This window comes from Globicephala melas, chromosome 3 (genome assembly GCF_963455315.2).
Source record: "Globicephala melas chromosome 3, mGloMel1.2, whole genome shotgun sequence".
Lineage (NCBI taxonomy): Eukaryota > Metazoa > Chordata > Mammalia > Artiodactyla > Delphinidae > Globicephala > Globicephala melas.
Window position 1 is genome coordinate 63,322,741 of NC_083316.1, and position 21,975 is coordinate 63,344,715.

Sequence of the window (21,975 nt, forward strand, 5' to 3'; positions counted from 1 at the left end):
GGTATGTGAACTATATCTCAAAACTAACTTTTAAAATTTTATAAAGAATTTCTTTAATTAAAAAAACCTAATGTTGTCATTTTTATAAGACAAATAAGGAAGTATCCAAAAAAAGAAAAAAGAGGAAACCTAAAATAATAATTTTAAAAGGCTGGACATTTCTGCTCAAGAGAGAAGTAAACGCTTGGGCATTGCTCCAGCTCACTTTAAGGATAAGAATAAAACTATGAGGTTTTTTTGAACACCTGTTAATTTAAACAGGAATAAAGTGTCCCCAAGGGCAAATTCCCAGCACTTTGGAGCTGAAATTGTTCCATGTGATTCTTAAATTATTGGTCAGCTATAAAATGCTTTGTAAAGTTTACATTAAATATTTCACGGATCTTTCAACATTGAGTTTTCTTAAGAGACTGCACATTGGAAATGGCTGATTCTCAGTACTGGAGGCTCCCATTCCTCTAACAATTTTCTTGTATCAAAAACAGCCCTTTCAGTACTTCCTAGTAACCCACAGCCAGCAGCAGCACCCCGACAAAGACTGATCTGACAGCTTAACTATAATCTTGGCACCCACTTTTGTGGGTGGCACACTTTTTTTTTTCTAGTTCTATTCACTTCAGTACACTTTAGTCAAGAAAAGCCTGCATTTACATATGTAACTTGTGGGTAATGCAGATAATAATAAATCATAGCACACACCCTTATCTGCGGCGCAACCAAGCTCATAATCTCAGTTTCCTGTCTCTCTGGACTCAGGCTTCTTGTCACCAGAATTGGCTCTTAATTATTCAACTGTACTGTCTCTGGACTACCCACAAAAAAAGCTTACAAAATGCATACCGGAAATATATCTAAATGAACTCTCTCACCTTAAAGCATGCTTTTCCTTCTCCTATCAAACACATAACTTTATCTAACTAGCTTAGCTTAAGCACTCAATCTTAATATGACACTTTTGAGCAACACTGAAAGTAAACTACATCCAAAATACAACCTGCTGTCTGTATGTCACGTTTTGAATGCATGTTATATAAGTCAAGGTGGTGCTGTGGTAGAATCATCCACCTTGCTTATCTGTGCCCTTTTTCATTTCCGTATGTACTACTGGAAGTAGGATTCAGTCCATTTTGCAGTTCTAAACTCCATGGAAAAATTATCAAGGCCAAACCACCAAGTGGTTCTTATCTGGGCAGCACCATCCTCCCTCTGTGGCCTTGTGGGTTGTTGCTTATAAAGGTGGAGACTGTTTTCACAAAGACTAGTGAGTGCTACTGATATCTAACTGGCTTAGCTTAGGCGCTAAATCTTAATGTTATCAAGCATACTAAATACCAGCTCAGGACTCCCTCAAGAGAAAGAACTGCTTCACCCAAAATTCCAACAGCACTGCCCCGGGGACCCACTAGTGAAAGATCGTTCCTCCCAAAAGCCACAACTCACTTGATTAGTTATAGCTTTTTCTTTAACTCTTCTAATACAAGCCTTATAGAATAGATACTTTTTTTTTTATCAGGAGCTCCCTCCCTACTTTCTCTTAGTACCTCAAGCATTTTTATTACTCTCAGAGTCTTAGAAAGATCGGGAAGGGGGAATGGAAGGACAGTGCTGAGTGGAGGAGAAGAGGGGCATCTCTCTAAAATCTGGGAATTCGGTCAGGTCAGACTCACAATGAAGGGGAAATGGGATAAGTATCAGCCTCTTCCAGCGCTCTGTGCCCTGCTTTCTTTCTGCCATGTCACAGCAGGAAAATGAAGTCAGAGACTCAGCTCTGCTGCACCTCTAGCTTCCAAGAAAATACAATCCCATGACAACCCTCATCCCTCTCCTCCCCCCATCATAAGGAAATAATTTACTGCTTCATGCTTTTCAAAGCCTGCAGCCAGAAGCCACTTCTGGGTATAACAATTTGCATAGAGCGCCTCATTGGTTAACCAGCTCAATCTAAATGGCCTAATACCCCTTACTCAGCAACCTGCAACTTTCACAAACTACACGGCTTGGTAAGAAATAAAAAAGCACATTCTAAAAAACTGCTTTCTGCTAAAGTCCATGATCCACAGATGAAGCAGAACTTCCTGGAAAAAAGAAATTCAAACAACTGCTTGGGAGTTTAAGAGAAGAGAGAGAACAAAAGGTTTAAACTGATTTGACTGCAGCAAAATACAGTGGAAAAAAACCAATGTGAGATTTCAACCATAAGATTATGTTTAAAATCTGCAGCCATGAGCTCTCTGTTGAATTGCAGATGTCTTCAGAAAAAGCCCAACACTCATCCATTCTCCCTCTTGTCATTTACCAAATGTCCACTGTGTACAGGCCACGGGGGCACACCAAAGGCCAGGGTAGCAGGCCAGGGTGGCAGTCCCTGCTGCACGCTGATTAGCTGTGTGAATCTGGAAGAGGGCCTGAGCTCTGCAGGCCTGTCTCTTCAATAACATGAGAGCGTGGACATGCCACTCCCTTAAGGATTCATCTAGCTCCAGAAGATGACGGTGTAACTAACCAGATTCTCACAGTCCATAAGGTACCTGAGAATGGTAACCCACCAAAGGAGTGACAGGCTTCACTCACATCAGAAACCTCATGGTCAGCAGTGAGACTTTCTCTGGCTTGCTGTCAACCAAAAACTTCCCATGATGGTTCTAATTTCAAACTGCCCGACCATTATCCTTAAAAACTGTTTGGGAGTGCTAGAAGTTCCAATAATTTGGCTTCCGACTGAAACTTCTCATACCCAGAGGTACAATTCCCCTCTGTCAGCATGTCCCAATTTTCAGTTTAAGGTTTGGGTAGACAGTGAGGATTTTCGTAACCAGGAGAGCTGCGTCAACCCAACTGTGGTCCTCTATTCCCCAGGAGCCAGAGCCCATTCCCACCTTCAATGCTGCCTCTTCTATACAAAACCACTGCAACTCTCTCCAAGTTCCGGGACAGCAAGTCATTTCAGCCTGGGGAGGCTGGCAGGAAGAGGAACTCAACCAGAGCTCCCTAAAATGAAGTAGAGCTGTTTCCAAAGATAGGAAGAGTTCCTATCTCTGAAGTTGTTCACTTACTATAGTACAAGAAATCTGAGCACAACTGGGTGGGAGGAGCAGAAGACCCTTCCAGCCACTTCCAGTACCAACTTTCTGGGAGTTGGTCCAAAGAGAAGCAGCGGGCCCAGCTCCTCCCTCACGCAGCTAACAGGCATACGAATTGGTCGGCCTTTCTGAAGGTTTGCAACGTCCAGGGCTTCTGACATATGCATTTTATAGCTGGTTCTGCTATACTTGCTCTGAAAATACAAATTTGTTCCAACAGGATTGATATGGAAGGAGTTTAGAGCATCTCACCCCAGGATATGCCATTTTGGCATATTGATTATTTTGAGTTAAGGCACCTGAGAAACAGCAGGTGCAAGAAGGGCACTCTGACCTTCATGTTTCTTCCTGAAAGCAGAAAATGACATTCCCACGTGAGAGGTGCCCTCCCTGTACCAGAAGGAAGACATTCTTAACAAGGACAAGAAGTTGAGATGGAGAGAATTCTACACAAAGAGACCTTGTTAAAATAATTTTTATCTTCCTTTCACCTCCCCACATAATTTAGTCATTTTTCCACAACTGCCTCTCTTTGTTCAATCTAATATAAAAGTAGGTTTCACTATTTCTTGGTTCTTCATTTCCTTATGAGGGCTCCCAGGTCAAATAAAACTTGTGTTAAATGAATGTGTATGTTTTTCTCCTGTTAATCTTCGTCAGTTTAATTTTCAGATCCAGCCAGAGACCCTAAAAGGGTCAAGAAAAACTTTTTCCTCCCCTACCATGTTAGGGGACAATAAGGGCAAAACAGGACTAGCAGTTTTGTCTGTGAGAAACATATACTGAAGGCAGAACACTGTGCCCAGCTGAACTGAGCTACATAGAACATATGAAACACACACTCCTCCACTCCACCTGCATTATGAGTCACTCAAAAGCACATCTGGTGTTAACAACTTTCCATCCAATTTCAGATAACCCTCCATCCACCACTTCACAACAACTCACAGCTGCAACTTTTCCGACACCTGCTTCCACATGCAAATTTCAGGTCTTTTTCAAGGTCAAGTGCCAAATTTTCGTAGTATTACATATCTCTTAACCATTTAACATTTGTAGAACTGTAATATCATTTTTACCAGGTTCCCTTGTGTGTGTGTGTGTGTGTGTGTGTGCGCGCGCGTCACTGACAAAACTTTCAATGCTGTGCTCCAACCCCATTTTCCCCACAAGGCCTGTGGTTTTTGCTGTTCCATTCTGCATAGTGTGATTTTTAGGAACGCATATTCATGTTGTGTTACAGAAGGACTATTTCCAGAGCTCTAACCTAAAGGGGCATGGGACTAAAGAAAGATTACATAAGAGTTACTTAAGTTTTTTGGGTTTTTTTAATGTACTAAACATTTAATAAAGGGTAAATAGTGAAATAAATGTCCACGTGATCAATTAAATGTGATACTGCCATTAAAATGTTCTCATTCTTACGATATGTGGAAATGTCCATAATGTTGTGAGAAAGTAGCTAGGATATAAAACAGTACATAAAGCATGATCTAATATTCATTCATTTATTTATTTATTCATTCATTCTGCATGGCTTGTGGGATTTTTAGTTCCCTGACCAAGGACTGAACCCAGGCCATCAGCAGTGAGAGTGCGGAGTCCTAACCACTGGTCTGCCAGAGAATTCCAAGTCTAACAAGGGTTTGTTCTCTCTAGGATTATAAATTATATTCATTTTCTTCTTTATACTTCTCTGCATTTCCCAAATTTTCTATGATAACTATATATTATTTTTATAAAGCAGAAAGTACTGTTTGTTACTTGTCATTTGCTAAAAAGAGTCTAGTAAACTGACCCACTCTTATCCTTTCTTCAAGATGTTATAATACATACTATAATCTTTACAAAATTTTAAGGAATAAAAAGGTAATAAAGAAGATAGAATACTGAAAAACACTTAATTAATGCCCATCCTACCCCTCCTCCCCAAAAAAGGTAAGAAAGAACAAAGAACAGACGAGGAAATGGAAATGACCAACAATATATAGCCTGAAGTTCAAGCATGAATAATTACATTAAATGTAAATGATCTAAACATCCAATTAAAAGGCAGAGACTGTCAGAAGGGATCAAAAAGCAAGTCCCAACTACATGTTGTTTATAAGAGCATTTTTAAATCTAAGACACAGATGAGTTGAAAGTTAAAAGGGTAGTATGGCCATCAGACAAAGACATGAAGACAAAGAGCATTACCAGAGATAAAAAGGATCATTTTATAAAAGGATCAATTCATTAAGGAGACATAAGAATCCCAAATGTGTGTATACATAATAGAGCTTCAAAATATACTAAACAGGGGCTTCCCTGGTGGCACAGTGGTTGAGAGTCCACCTGCCAATGCAGGGGACACGGATTCATGCCCCGGTCCGGGAGGATCCCACATGCCATGGAGTGGCTGGGCCCGTGAGCCATGGCCGCTAGGCCTGCGCGTCTGGAGCCTGTGCTCTGCAACCAGAGAGGCCACAGCGGTGAGAGTCCCGTGTACCGCAAAAAAAAAAAATTCTACTTGAAAATATACTAAAAACTGACATAACTAGTGGCAGAAAGAGACAAAAACACAATCATATTTGAAAAATTTAACACCCTTCTCCCAGTAATTGACAGAATTAGACCCCTCTATCAGTAAAGATAGAGAAGATTTGCACAACACTAGCAACCAACTTGAACGCTATACCCAACCTGCTGGTAGTATGGAAAACTGAGCAGGCAGCAAAGAGACTAGGAGAGGAAAAACAGGTTACACGATATGCATTTCCATCTTCCTACCTTTAAGTCAACCCCCTCAACACTCTGGTCTTACTTGTAAGGCTGTCATTTGGTCAAGCCATGATGGGCACAGTAACTACCCAATAACTGTAGAAAACATGTTCTTTTCAAGAGCACATGGAACATTCATCAAAATGTATCATTTTCTGAGCCATCAAAAAGAAATACATATATACAGAATATGTTCTCTTATCACCACAAGCATAAACTAGAAATCAATAGCAAAAATACGCCTGGAAAATCCTCAAATACTTGGAAAATAACAACACACTTCTAAATAACCAACAGGTCAAAGAAGAAATCACAAGGGAAATTAGAAAAAATTTTGAATTGAATGATAATGAAAACAAAGCATATCAAAATGTGTGGGATGTAAAATGATTTTAAATATTCCCTTGAGAGGAAAGAAAATATTTAAAATAAGGGTTTACGGGGCTTCCCTGGTGGCACAGTGGTTGAGAGTCCGCCTGCCGGTGCACGGTACGCGGGTTCGTGCCCCGGTCTGGGAGGATCCCACGTGCCGCGGAGCGACTGGGCCCGTGAGCCGTGGCCGCTGGGCCTGCGCGTACGTAGCCTGTGCTCCACGGCGGGAGGGGACGCAGCAATGAGAGGCCCGCATGCCGCGAAAAAATAAAAATAAAAAAATAAGGGTTTACGTTTCTACCTTTAAAAAAATCCATAAAATAATTTAAAATAAATAATAATAGATTAAGTAAACAAAAAAGAGGAAAAAGAGCAGAAATCAATGAAATAGAGAATAACTAACAATAAAAAACTTGTTTCTTTCACAAGATTAATCAGATTGATAAACTCCTAGAGTCATTAAAAAAAGAATAAAGAACACAAATTACTAATATCAGGAATGACTGAAGAGACGTATTAAGCACATTTTTTTTTTTAGAATATAAGTTATCTCGATACAGACCACTAACAGATTCCTACAAAAGACTTGCATTTAGAAAATCCACTACGTTAACCCCAATGGTGTTGAAAAATCAGGCAGGGGATGACATGATTAGGACTATACTTTGGTAGAAGGATCAACCTGCTGGTAGTATGGAAAAAGGAGCAGGCAGCAAAGAGACTAGGAGAGGAAAACCAGTTTGCACGATAACGTATTTCCATCTTCCTCCCTTTAAGTCAACCCCCTCAACACTCTGGCCTTACTTGTGAGGCTGTCATTTAGTCCAGCCACGATGGGCAGGAAGCACAGCACTCACTAGCGTTATTACACTAGTTCCTCCTAGCTTGTGCTCCACAGGGATAGTTCTCTCATTCAGCCTACATTCCCACCTTCTTCTATGGGTCTTCCAGTACTGAAGAATCTGGAAAATGTAACCACATTTCTCAGACTCCTTTGCTCTTGGGGACCTGACAATTAGCAACACTCACAATATTTGGAAGGTGAAAACAAGGTGGGGGCCATCCTCCTGCTGCAGTGTCTGCTTCCCAGCAAGGTCCTAGGACAATGGCCAGACTTGGGGCTCCCATGTTAAGCCGCCAGCTGTGTGGGTGTCAAGAGGCGGGGGGCAGCAGCCTGGGCTTTCAGACTTCTGGATTACTGCTGGAGTGGTGTGCCCTTAAATCCAAGAGTTCAAAGGCGGCCCCCTGACTCTTGCTCCTCTAGCTCTTTCATTTCTTCAACAGTTAATTCCCTACATTAAATTGTTCGGCTTAAAATACCCAGAGAGGTCTCAGTTTCCTGCATTGAACCCTGACACACCTGCATCACCAACTTACAGATAACAAAGAGTCTTAATATTGTCTTGTTTTCATCCCTTCCAACAATCATATAAGGGAGGCAAGACACAAATTTCCCCCGTTTGATGAACAAAGAAACCAAGGCTCAGAAAACTTAAAAACTGGGAACGGTAGTGAGCTCCCCAACACTGGAGAGGCTCAAACACACCAGAGGTACACTTAGGAGGGGCAATTTTACAAGACGTCTAAGCTTCAGATGGGGAATTAAAAGGGATGCCTTTTAAAACCTCTTCCAAAAGTTTCTGATTCCACGATCTGCCTCATCAATCACCACACAAATAGCCAAACCTGGGCTAAGGATCATAGCATTAGGCGACTCAGCCCTCCGTTAACTTACTGAGATACAATGCAAGAAACAAAACACTGGAAAATAAATCCCGTAAAGACCTCATGAGCTTTGTTTCAAAGAGCAACTGGCTAGTTTATAAAAAACGATATTTAAACAAACATTAGCCTGATTTTCCATCTCTCCTAGTTATCTCTGCCTAAATAAGATTTAAGCGGTTGTGTGTATGTGTTTTTCCTACTTTTGTTTAGACTAGACAGTTTTCATGAGGGGGAAAATGCTGTCTAATCACTATATTTTGTAACCTTACTTCAAACCGAAATTGTTTCAAAATTTATTCTGTGATAAGAACCCACCCTAAGTTTTTCCATAACAGCTGCTTTCCTTAAACATCAGCTCAACTTTAATCTCACAAGGCAAACTACAGAAGAAAAGCCAAAAGTAAAGTCCTATTTCCTTCAAAATTCAAACAGATGTTTTAATGTAATCAAACAAATCCATTGTTTGAATTTCCTACCCACACACACTACACTGACTCCCAGATTATGTTCTAAAATATCATTAATACACAAGTTAGAAAATAAGAGGATGCCCCCCCCCCCCGGAAATGTTTAAAATTCATTTTAACAAGGGTTGCAAAGGTTCACTTTGGACTACTTGAAAAACCTGATCGTTAGGGACAATCAAGGTGGTCTAGATGAGTAACTTGATCCATTGGATGCTTGCTCTCAGCATCCCATCGCAATCGCAAATTCAACTAACAACAGCAGTATGTAATGACAATTCACTAACAATGCCGGTTGGCTCAGGACGCTGAAAGTACACAAGATCTTTATCTATAATTACCATTATAATTAAAGATACAGAAAGCACTTTAGTCAAAGGGTAAAATGGAATTTGTGTCCAATGGCTAGTTCTGCAGACATACCATGTTACACTAGGACTTCCTTTTTAATGTTAAATTATCATAGGTGAACAGGCCACATACTGCTCTCCTGCTTGAATACAAGTAGACAATGCCATCGTTATTGCTCTGTCCTTTCTAAAGGCTTCTAAAAGGCTATTTACATTAAAACACCTGGGAAACTGAAAAGTAAGCTTCTGAGTCTCACAGTTAACTCACTCCCAGATATTCAATATCTCTGGGAAATTGACAGGCGATATTCATAGAGAAAACGGGGGTGGGAAGCAAGCAGTGGGCAAGGGGGTGTTACCTTTTATCTCATTAGCAGAGAGATGAATCAGAGGCTGCCCTCTACTCCCTACAGATGGGCCCTCCCAATAAAGCAATCCCACTCAGACCTGCTGCAGCCCAAAGCTATTTTGCCAGCCTGCCCAGGTCAGCTCTAAAGCCACCCAAGAAAACAAATCTGAATGAGCAACCTTCATGCTGACTCTCCATCTACAACGGCAAGGTCAGTGACAAACTTCTTTCCAACAACGTGAACTTGGCTAACTACACAGACGCATCTCCAAACCACTCTTTCTGTATCAGCAACAGTTCACTGTCAGCCGAATCACCACCACCTTTGTCAGTATGGTAGAGCAATGATGTGGCCATTTTACTGCAACTTGCCCGCATTTTATAAAACGCATAGAAAAATAAAACTGCCAATACTAGTGATAAGCACAGGACTCAAATTTAATGCAACTGAAACAAAGAAGGGCACCTTTATAGAGCAAGAAAACAGAGACAGAAAACACCATCTAGACAGATGGTATCCACATAAGTGACTGTAAAAAGACCAAAGTTAAAGATGATGTTGAAAATGGTTATTGTCGATGGTATCTAAAGGAGGTGTAGCTGAGATTTTCTTCATTATTTTTAGTCTTTTGGGAATTGAAACACGCACACACACTCGTATTAACACATAAGCCTATTAACTGACTTTCACATATTTACGTTTACTTAATACCTCTGGAAAAACTGCCATGTTTGAAGGCAGAGGACTGCACTACTTTCTGGGTATAAATAAGCCCAGAAAACATGGCTGCAAATGAGTGGCTGGTGCACTTGAAAAACTCCTGTAATTCAGCAGAGTTGAATCAAACATAGCACCTACAACATAATCCCAACTCCACAAAGTAAAATCATATATATTAAATGTGAGTGACTGTTATAAAATATCAAAATACGGTTCTCTCTGGGTGATATGTATTTCACAAATGCCCCAAACTCTTCAAAAAAGCATCAGTCATGCAAAGAATGAACTTTTGTGCCTAGATCCCTTCCAAGGGTGGAAGCAACACGTGATATAATGAGGACCTAACATTTCCAATCACTATAAACAAAGAGCTGTAGGGAAAAAGTTTTGTAACCAAAAGCACACAACAGGGGGTTCAGCTAGGTCACACAGTACATGCTCTGTCTAGGAGAGAGGAAATGCACCCACACAGTAACCAGGAAACAACTCCAGTGCATCAGATGACCACATACTAGGTGGTGTGGACAGGTTTTGTGTGCAAGTTCTGAGAACTCTTAAAGCAAGAGGAAGGTCACTTCTTAGGAAAATGCTTCCTGAGCTTGGCCTTAAAAGCAGAGATTTGGGTTTTATAGAGAAGGAAGGACATCTCAGGGAAATTAGTACTATTATGTGGTATGTAATTTACTTTTTAAAGAAGTCTTCATGGATTTTGTGTGTGTGTGTGTGTGTGTGTGTGTGTGTGTGTGTTTTAAGCTACAGTCTAGAGGTGATCAGATGCCCTGATGAGGAAGACCCATTCCAGCTAACACTTAACAAAAGCCAACCTCTAAATGCCTCCTGCGTGGGCTTCAGTTACTTCTAACACCAATGACCCCAGGCTTTGTTAACCAGCGTAATGATGAGACATGGTGAAAACTGCAAGAACTCTCGACATACAGCAACTCTGCTCAAACCCCTGCACGAAGGACTTGACCAAACTTTAACAGGCTTCTAGTAGCCTGAGGCTGCATCCCTGGGATGACCTAGCTGCCTTTTGCCTTTTTGAGTTCTTGTCTGGAAAAGTTCAGGGCTGTAAAAAGAAATTTACTGTTTGTTCTAGCCAGCACCTAAGATAGGCCCTAACCTCCCTTTTTTTTTTTTTTTTTAATTTATTTTTGGCTGCGTTGGGTCTTCATTGCTGTGTGCAGGCTTTCTCTAGTTGCGGTGCGCGGGCTTCTCATTGCGGTGGCTTCTCTTGTTGCGGAGCACGGACTCTAGGCGTGCGGGCTTCAGTAGTTGTGGCTTGCGGGCTCTAGAGTGCAGGCTCAGTAGTTGTGGCTCGCAGGCTCTAGAGAGCAGGCTCGGTAGTTGTGGCGCACGGGCTTAGTTGCTCCGCGGCATGTGGGATTTTCCCAGACCAGGGCTCAAACCCGTGTCCCCTGCATTGGCAGGCAGATTCTTAACCACTGCACCACTAGGGAAGTCCCTAACCTCCCTTTCTTAAGAGCATTTACTAAATAGGGCTAATAATTGTGAATCCTTCCTCTGCCCATGAGGAGAAGGACAGATAGGACACATTTCCTACAAGTCTGGAGTGTCTTTCTCAAGGACTTAAATGCCATTCCTTTGAAATGTAATCAATCAGGAAGGATAGGGTCTATCTCCTAGTCTCGGTGGAAGGACAGAATCTAACCTGCCAGCTATCAGACCCAGCTGGCCTCATCACCCATACTGCAAACAAACTCTGGAACGTCTCACTTCCCTAACTCTATTGGGCCTCCACTCACTCCTCCCTATTCCCTCATCGTCCCTTGAAAACTCCCAGTGATCTGTGCTAATCAGGATGGAGCTCAGGTCTTTCTGTCAGTAAGTGGTTACTGAACAAAATCTGTTTTCATTGCTTTAACTAACGTCCAGCTTTATTTATCTTTGACAGTGGACAGTCCCTGGTGGCATTCTGTGGCTTTGTCAATCAATTAATATAAAAGACGTTAGAAATTTGCTTTCGTTGGGGAAAATCTCAGGGATCAAGTAATACAATCTGGCTGGAAACACCCTGGCGTAGGCATTCCCACCCTTATATGAGCCGGCTACAAGGACAAGGAGTGTTCTGCCTGAGAGTGGTACCGTGGGCTTGATCCATCCATGAGGTCCTGCGCTTCAGCAGTCTTGGTCAAGTTCTTCCTTCTAGAAGGTTGTCACATCTGCCTCAGGGGAACATGCAAGTTCCGTGTCAGTGCACCAAGAAGGGCAAAGAGCTGGAACTTCGTGAAGCCGCAGATCAGGCTGTGTAACTGTGTTGTGCCTGCCTGCCAATAAATGCCCGCACAAGTGACAGAATTTGGTCTGAGACTTGCTGTCTTTATAACCTGGACCAGACTGTGAGGAAGAAGCTAAACCCCACCCACTGGTAACTCCTGGCAACCACCAATATCTACCAAGACAGCCTCACAGCTATGCATTCAAAGCTGCCTTAGGGCCATTATAAGCAACAACAATGGGCAACAGTTCCTCATGATTTATTCATACTGTATTTAGAATAATAAGGAATAACAGTTTCCCAGTTAGGAGCTCCAACTTGAGTCAGGTGGACCAGTGTTGAAGGCCTGGCTCCACCACCATGTAAATATCAGTCAAGTTAATTTATCTCTCTGCACTTCAGTTGCCTCACCTGCAAAAGGAGGCCAATTAGAACATTCCCCGACCCCGTAGGGTTGCTGTGGAGAATGAGTGATATAACGTAGGTAAAAACAGCACACTTGTGAGCATGAAATAAGCTTCAGCTATTGTTACTATTATCATTAATGCTTATACTTGCCTGGAGTAAACCCTGCCAAGCCTTACTCTCAAATTGCCTTGACGGGGTGTCTAGATCTTCCAATTACACATCTCATTTCACCTCTGACAGGGTGTCCTGTCACTTTCTGTAATGAGCTTCCCCCACACTTCCAATCCCCAGCTAGCCCTTAAGTTCCAGGAGAGCAAGGATGCGCTTTGTTAATCACCCAATGCCCAGGGGCCTTACCACAGTGCTGGGTACCCAGAAGGTGTCGACTGACCACTGTCCTGTGACCTCTGCTTCCATTAGCATCGATCAGCCAACAGCCTAAGCAAAAGCTAAGTATATCAGGGTCAATGCAAAGATAAAATGACCCGGAGACTGTCCAGGTAGAGGTGGATAATGGTCACTAAGACTTTGGGGGTTCCTTACTCTGTGCCAAACCCTATACTAGAGACATTATCCCATGTAATACTCATAATAACCCTAGGAGGTATTATCACACCCATTCAACCTCGGAGGAAAACTGACGTTAATTGAGGGTAAGTGACATGCACAGTCACACCACCTCTCCGTGTCCAGATTTCCCAATTCAAACCCAGACCTGAGTCCAAAGCCCAGGCTCTTTTCTGGGTTACACATTGTTTCTGACAATATCAGTTAAAGTCCCCCAAATTTCTATCTCCAACCTCAAACTTCTCCCAACTTAAAAATCCAACCGACGACTTACCATCTCCATTTAATTTATAATAGGCATCTCAAATGTAACAGAGCCAGAAGAAAACTATGGGTTTTCCTTGCCAAATGTCTTCCTCCCTTCAAGCCTCCTACCTCACCTCAGTGAGGCACTATCACCTATGCAGTTGCTTGGGTCATAAACCGAATCTCTCTCATTCCCACACCCCACTTCTTTTTTTTTTTTTTTTTTTTTTTTTTTGGTGGTACGCGGGCCTCTCACTGTTGTGGCCTCTCCCGTTGCGGAGCCCAGGCTCCGAACGCGCAGGCTCAGCAGCCATGGCTCACGGGCCCCGCGGCACGTGGGATCCTCCCGGACCGGGGCTTGAACCCGTGTCCCCTGCATCGGCACGCGGACTCTCAACCGCTGCGCCACCAGGGAAGCCCCCCACACCCCACTTCTAACCCATGTAAAAGTCCAGCTCTACCTCTACAATATGCCCAGAAGCCAATGACGCCCCACCGTAAGCACCACGACGCCCTAAATTAAGGTAACACACTCTCCCCTCCTTGGCCTAGGGCAACAGCAGGTTGCCAGGATTCAAGCTTCATCAAAAAGAATTCGGGCTCACGGCGGAAGCCCAGACCACTGCTCACACGCAGGAGGAGGCAGCTTAAAAGTATTCACCGGGGAGCTTCCCTGGTGGCGCAGTGGTTGAGAGTCCGCCTGCTGATGCAGGGGATATGGGTTTGTGCCCCGGTCCGGGAGGATCCCACATGCTGCGGAGCGGCTGGGCCCGTGAGCCATGGCCGCTGAGCCTGCGCATCCGGAGCCTGTGCTCCGCAATGGGAGAGGCCACAGCAGTGAGAGGCCCACGTACCGCTAAAAAAAAAAAAAAAGTATTCACCGGGTGGCCAGCTCTGACTGCTCTCCCTCCATGCCAGTCCCTGAGAGTCAAGTCTTCACAGCACCCAAGGTGACCACTTCTGTTCCTCCAACACCTTGGAAGACCCCCTACCCAGGCCCTGACGTGGGTGCCTCTCCTCCTTTATCAGTCGCAATTCCCAGGGCATCTTCTCAGACAGACTTCCCCAGCAACCCTACCCAAAGCCACTCTGCCACCAGGACCTGTGGCAGTACCAGCACTTGCTGGTACTGGTTTCGCTGCTTTCATGCTTATGAAATGCTGCCCCACCCCAGTCACTGAGGGCATAGATGACGTTTGCCTGGCTCACTGCCATATCTCCAGCTCTTGGCACACAGGAGGTACTGTGATATGATCAGAAATATTTATTCGGTCTTCCACCCCGGTGTGGGAGGCCCAGAAGGCTTGGGATTGGCAGCTGGAGTGTGCGGGGGAGGGGAGGGGGAGGAGGGCGGACCCCTAACCTGTGGGATAGTAACTCCAGGTAGTGTCAGAATTGAATTGTTGTACAGCCAGTTACTATCTGGGGAGCTGGGGAACTGGCTGGTGCGGGGGTAAAAACAAAACAAAAAACCCGTACATTGATGTCATAAGTGATGTAGGTAAAAACAATGCACAGGTGCTCAAAATTTTTTTTCAAAGGATTCACAGACTTAGATATCTTCTGACAGTGCTGCACTTTTTTTAAATGCAAACTTAACAGCCCCATTCATACGAAATTATAGTGTCATCACCCCCTCCCTGTGTTGAGAGCCACCACAGTGAAGCCTCAAGCAGTCCCTAGAAAGCAGAAGTTAATTTTCCTGTGATGAACGGCCAGGATTTGGTTCTTTCCAAAGTCCTGAGAGGGGGATTTCAGAAACAAGTCACAAGGACTTCCCTGATGGCGCAGTGGTTAACAATCCACCTGCCAATGCAGGGGACATGGGTTCGAGCCCTGGTCCGAGAAGATACCATATGCCGCAGAGCAACTAAGCCCGTGCGCCACAACTACTGAGCCCGCGTGCTGCAACTACTGAAGCCTGTGCTTCACAACAAGAGAAGCCACTGCAATGAGAAGCCCGCGCACCTCAGTGAAGAGTAGGCCTCGCTCACAAAACTAGAGAAAGCCCGTGTGCAGCAACGAAGACCCAACGCAGCCAAAAAATAAATAAATAATTTTTAAAAGTTCTCACTTTAAAACAAACAAAAAGAAACAAGTCATGAAACCCTGCCAAAATATCAACCATACCAATAATTCTTTTATAAGACCCACTTGAGTACTGGCAATAATTTTCAGAACCCTAAATCACCTGCTGGGAGCCACAGAAAACCTCAAGGGACTGGAGACAGGTGCCCTGAAATATCTGTAACGTAATCACTATATAATGAAGTGTCACATCAAATTAGAACTATCTCAAAATAACAACAATGAACGATTTGCAAAGCTTTGTTGAGATTTGGAATATTCTGAAAACAGCCTTTTCCCAACCACTTTGGTCTCCAAAGCCCTGAGAAGGTATTAAATGTCCTCCTGTCGCCTTGCCTGACTCAGGGCAAGGCATTCCACCTCAAGTTAAAAACCTCAATTTCCTCATCTCTGCAAAGGCCAGCTTGAATGCATGCCAAGTACAGTATTAGACCTCAAAAACCAAGTGATAACTTCACACGGCCACTGCAAAGAGGACGGATTATCTACCAGTGTAATCGGCGGGTTAGAGAAACCCACAGCTTAACCCCTGCATCAGTTACGGGCTGGCCTCTGATTGTCGCAAGGCTGAATGTATTAAGAAGCAAAAAGCCCGGTATGCCCTCCGGAGTTAGACTCATTTGAGAAAACGCACCATTAAAAACTGTACAGAAATGCCGATAATCAACACGGCTAGGAAGGAGGGAGCGCGACGTGCGGAAGGCTTTACCTACTTCTTTTTTTTTCTAACTCTGCAGGAAGGAGTGAAATCAACATTAAAGGTTAAAAACTACTACTAATTCTGCCCTGCTGCACTACTAACCGGTAGAAGACGCCCATCCCAAGCGGACACAGGTGTTTTAAGATCTCATGAGTTAAACAGGCGAGAGTTACAAACAGGCTCGGGCAAGTTCAGCTGAAAGGAGGGATGGCTTCAGGCTCGCGCTCTACCCAGTCAGCCGCGTTTGGGTCCAGGCAGGGTTGGGTCGGGAGACTCAGGAAGCAGGGCTGAGTCTTCCCAGCGCCCAGACCTGAGCACAGCGGTTTGGAAAGCAGTCTTCCAGACTTTCTCGAAGAAAAAGAGCCAATGCTCCAGAGCCTGGCGAGATGTCAAGCGCAACTCGTCTGGGCCACATACGACCCGTTCAGGGCATGGAAAAGGAGTGGCTGCCCAAACCCACGTCTTCTCCTGGGTTCATCGGGTTGGCAGAGCCAGGTGGCCTATGGAGCTGAGCACCACACACTTGTGTCCTGGGGAGGAGGCGACACGCTCCTCAAACAGTCGGGATCCTCCGCCCGAACCCTGCCCGCCCCGCCCTAAGCGAAGTTCCTAAGGCCGAACGGGAAGACCTCGGGGTAGCCTCTAGGGCTTCCCCGTGTCCCTCTGGCCCGCCTGCCGCGGCACACGGTTTTCCCCGAAGGCCGAGCGCCGCGCTCCGGCCCGGAGCACTCACCCAGGCGGCGCAGGGTCACCCACCCCACTTTCGGCGGCGGAGCTGGGACGTGCACCCAGAGAAGCCCGCGTTGCCTCGGTTCCTGGCCCGGTCTCCCGACCTGTCTCTCCCCGCTCACCTGGCCCGCACAGCACTGCGCTGACATCGTGGCGGCCGACCACCACCAGCGCGCTTGCCGGCTCCCAGCTTCCCTCTGGCCCTCCTGGCTCCCTCCGGCCTCAAGCGTCCCTCTGCGAACCCGCTCACGCCTCCACGCGGCGTAGCCCCAGCTGAACGCGATGCACTGAGGCCTTGGTAAAAACAACTGCCGCCAAACCCCGCCCCGCCACCCCAGGCCCCGCCCCACTCGCTCGCTCCAGCCGCGGCGGCCGCCCGCAGCCCCGCCCCGTGCCCGCCCCTTCCCGGGCGCACCGCCTCCGAGCCCGCCAGCTCCCGGCTCTCGCTTCCGCTGGCGTCAGGCGGTGGGCGGTGGTCATCACTTCCCGGTGCAGTGCTGGACTGCGAAGGCTGTTCTCCAACGCGCCGGCCAGGTATTACCGGGCTCCTGCGACGGCCTGGCGGCGCTCGGTCCCCGACCCAGGAGGGCGCGGCGCCCCTAGTCCCCGGCTGTGGTGGAAGAGCTGATTGCTGACTCCAATATACCTTGGAGCCTTTAGTGAGCGATTCTGAGTGTCCTGCACTGCACAGGCGCAATAGAGGTGGCCGGGTGCTGGTCTGTGCTGCGCCTCGCGCCAAACTGGGTTATCCACGGGATCCCAGTTCCAGAAATCCCTTTATCTCCCTCATCTGCCAAGAAAATTTCTCAACTTTTGGGAAAGTTCCCTCGACCGAAGCTTCGAATCCCTGGGCTTGGCTGTTCTGCCCTGACGTTACCATGGCACTTGGGGGATCCTAGGAGAACCCTTTCTGTGCTTCCCTGGATATTGATCTATTTTCTAATCTCTCCTCCACCACCCGCGTAAGAGCGCATCCTGGCCCAGGGACTTGGTTTGCATCCCTACTTCCTCTCGCCCAGCTCCACTAAAAAAGGGTTCCCTATATTTGTTTGTTACATGCAGAAGGCAGAGAGGGTGCCCCTAGTTTATCTCCCTACCCAAATCTTCTCTCCTCGCGGCCACTTCCCCAAGAAGAGGAATTTCTGTTACTACAAACTTTGTGCCAAGGCCTTTTTACTCCTTAAAATAAGCATTACTGTGTATATTTTAGAAATGAGGCAACTGAAGCCCACACAGGTTAAATAACTTGCCCTAAGCTTAACAGCAAAGCTGAAGAAGCAATACTGGGACTGGAATCCACGTGTCTGATCCCCTCGGGCATGATACAAAGCTTGACCTTAAGCCTTTGGCAAAGTAGTGTCTTTGAGAGCAGTTTAGGAGGTGGAGACTAAGAGGAAAGTCGCATGGAAACCAATCCTTGGATTAGGAGCAGCACAAGATCTAGAATTGAGGCAGGCTGGGAACTGGGATCCTCTACAAGAGTGCTTGCACCTGGACAAACGTCTCCTTGAGCAATAGGATACAAAAAATTATAAGTGACTAAAAATAACTGCACACATGCACAGTTGAGGCAAAGCTGAGCAATAGGAAACAAAAAGACCAGGAACAAACTACAAGTTGTTGAGGTGCCAGGAGCTAAAGCATGGTACTGTGCATGATCCTGTCCACTGCACCACCAAAGAGGTGGACAGACCACGTAATGTATGCCTCCTGCCAAACCCACCCATCCATCCCTGTTGTTACCCCATTTAAGGACCCAAGCAGCTTCACTCCGAGAGCTGGCAAGGGTACCTGTTTCTTTCTTTCTTTTTTTTTTTTTTTTTTTTGTGGTACGCGGGCCTCTCACTGTTGCGGCCTCTCCCGTTGTGGAGCACCGGCTCCGGACGCGCAGGCTCAGCGACCATGGCTCACGGGCCCAGCTGCTCCGCGGCATGTGGGATCTTCCCGGACCGGGGCACGAAGCCGTGTCCCCTGCATCGGCAGGCGGACTCTCAACCACTGCGCCACCAGGGAAGCCCAGGGGTACCTGTTTCTTGCTTTTGCTACCTGATGCTGCAGCTCCAGCCCCAATAAAGCCTTGCCTGAAATTCTCCTCTGACCTCTTACCAACTTCTATTGATTAAAGAGTCCAAGGGCCCGGGTGAGTAACAGAAGCTCCTAGAATCTCAGCTGCCAGCGTTTAGAGGAAGAGAAATAATGGACCAGGCCCTATTCAGAACCATGGAAAGTAATGAGAATTGGCTCTAACTAAAATTTTTTAAATAACAGTATTAAAAAGAAAAACAAAAGGGCTTCCCTGGTGGCGCAGTGGTTGAGAGTCCGCCTGCCGATGCAGGGGACACAGGTTCGTGCCCCGGTCTGGGAAGATCCCACATGCCACGGAGTGGCTGGGCCCGTGAGCCATGGCCGCTGGGCCTGTGCGTCCAGAGCCTGTGCTCCACAACGGGAGAGGCCACAACAGTGAGAGGCCCGCGTACCGCAAAAAAAAAAAAAAGCATAAGCAGTATCAGACCAGTGCAGCCACCTGCTTGGTGGCAGCCTATGATTCATGAGAAGCCAAGGATCTCACCAAGACTGTCTAGTTAGGTTCACTGTTGGCTGGCGTGGTCACTCTGACCCCATTTCTTGCCCTGGGAGATTACTTGCGTGCCGGGAGATTCCTATACCCTGGGAAGAGCCAGGCAGCTTCTGGGGAGGGGGAAGATGTGAAATCTACCTACGTTTGAGCCTGCTGGGACTGCAAGGTCTCCTCACCTTTTAGGAGGAGCTCAGGAAGATGAGATCCCTCATCAGGCACCACTGGGTTACAGGCAGAGCTGGTAGTAGGATCCAGGCCTCCTGAATCCTAAACTCATTTTTTCCAAATGGATGCCAACGTGGGAGGATTCTGTGACAATATTACCATCAGCCTGGCAAAGAGAGAATATGACTTAATAACTGGAGGATTTGTAGACTGTGCCCAAGGTACCCAAAAAGCATAGTAGAAGCCTGAGCCTCTGGAGCCATAAAGTTGTAAATTTTAACTCCACCAAGAACTCGCTGGGTGACCTCTGAGCCTCAGTTTCATCATCTGCAAAACAGGGACTAATAGTGCATTAAACTCACCCCTACAGACCATGTGGTACAGGGCCTGGCCTTCATAAGCACTGACTAAATAGTAGCCCTGACTGGTATTAACAAACGAGTTAAAAAGACAATAACAAGTAATCTATGCAGGCTGATTCCTCCTCCCTGCTGGAAAATCTCAAACGAATATGACTATCATTGACCAAAAGAAAAACGTACAATGTAAAGTGAGTTGAGTTGTATTCAGAGAACTTACTGTGGATCATAGCCCAGGAGACAGCCTCTCAGATAACTCCAAATTGGGGAATTGCTCCAAAGAGATAAAGGAAGAGCCAGGATATATGTGAATTTTTTGCTGGAAAAAAAAAACATGTAGTCAAACATAAAAGTATTACTGCTAATCACAAAGAACAGACATCTCAAGTTAATTATTTTAATACTTTTCTATGAATGGGAAGATACAAGAATCTGGGGTTCTTGAAATTTTTCCGTAGATGTGCTTCTTAACTATATAGGGGCCAGGATGTTTTTCCTTAGATACGCATCTTAACTATCTAGGGGCAAAATGCAGAATGCTTCCTGTTTTTCTCCATCCTGAAGTCCCCTCAGGGCGCGTTGTTGGTGGGTGACAGTGGCTAATGGCTTGATCCCTGTAGAAATGGAATGACTGGCAACATTTTTTTCTTTATGCTAGGTCTGAAGGTTTACTCCTTTCCTGGCTCTGAGGGCTTCACACTTACTATTTAAGGTCTGGTCCATAGCATCCTTTGCATCTGTGGTCAGTTAGAGAGAATAGAGGTAATGTCAGTAGACATAACATAAAACAGTGGCACCTTAATTTTATTTTAAGTACTCTGCAGGCCTTTTCAAGAAAGACAGTTGTATGCTGTTCCTAACAGGAAGGTAATTTTACAGTCCATCCCTTTTGATGTGGATTTTTCAGGAACAAGCAGTAATAGACCTGTTTCAATAGACTGTAGCTCTTGGCAGACCATGTGAAATATTCTCCCCACAAAAATGTTCTTAAATTAACTAAATTAGCTCCTTTTATACGATTTAATTATACATGTATATTTATGACATATTATAAATAACCAGCTTATAATTTGCTTTTTTCCCCTCCTGAATTTAAAGATTTTTTTTGATTTTTCCTTTTTAGGAAGGAGAAGCCACTGTTGAGCTTAAAGACACCACTCACTGAACTGAAAACAATAGTTATATACATATGTTATTAAAGAAGAAAAGTCATACATTTGCTTTTTTCTAACTTTGAATTTAGAAAACTTCATTACAAATTTAATTTCCAGTTCAAGAAATGGCTTAAAAGCCAATAAAATTAATTATTCTAATTCCCTAAAATTTTCTCAACTTTGAAAAAAAAACCTAGTGATGTGTTATTGGTATTTAAATATAAAAGAAGAAATTTCTCCAATCTTCACTCATAAAGCTCTAGGGATCTCAATCTAGTATTGAAAGTTTAATTAATTTCAGTTACAAGTAAACAACAAAGTATTCATTTAGAAACAAATAGCTATAAATTTGGGACCCAGGCAAAAAACAATCGGCGTGCTATAGTGCCCCCACCCCACTCCTTATGGTAATTGCATTCTCCTTTATTTCCATTAAATTAATATATGTACAATGTATTTTAAATGTCACAAATACTACAAAACATAAAATAAGAAGTAGCATCTCCCTTCTCCACATCCTTTCTTTCAGTCCCTTCCCCAGAGGCAACCACTTTCAATTACTTTAGCAGTTTTTCCTTATTACCTCCATATTTTTTTAACATTTTTTTTTTATTATTATTATTTTTCATGCCACACGGCATGAGGGATCTTAGTTCCCCAACCAGGGGTCAAACCCATGCCCCCTGCAGTGGAAGCACGGAGTCTTAACCACTGGACTGCCAGGGAAGTCCCAACTCCATATTTTTAAATAATATTTTTTTTTTTTTTTTTTTTTTTTTGCGGTACGTGGGCCTCTCACTGTTGTGGCCTCTCCCGTTGCAGAGCACAGGCTCCGGACGCACAGGCTCAGTGGCCATGGCTCACGGGCCCAGCCGCTCTGCGGCATGTGGGATCTTCCCAGACCGGGGCACGAACCTGTGT

The 21,975-nt window shown here is 45.0% G+C and overlaps 1 protein-coding gene across 4 annotated transcripts in view; it reads right to left on the minus strand.

Moving 5' to 3' along the window:
- SERINC5 (serine incorporator 5) overlaps positions 1-21,975 on the minus strand; it is a 207,361-nt gene that overhangs the window by 67,005 nt on the left and 118,381 nt on the right. For 2 of the 4 annotated variants that reach the window (XM_060295942.1, XM_060295941.1), the window contains exons 2-3: positions 20,121-20,219; positions 19,553-19,707 (exon numbers count right to left, since the gene is read on the minus strand). Coding sequence is in view for 2 of the 4 variants with exons in the window: in XM_030846779.2 (XP_030702639.1) it covers positions 16,921-16,947 (27 nt within the window). In the remaining 2 variants the exon portion in view is untranslated. Of the gene's footprint in view, positions 1-16,920; positions 17,091-19,552; positions 19,708-20,120; positions 20,220-21,975 lie in introns of those variants that run through there. The other 2 variants (XM_030846779.2, XM_060295944.1) reach the window with 1 other exon arrangement.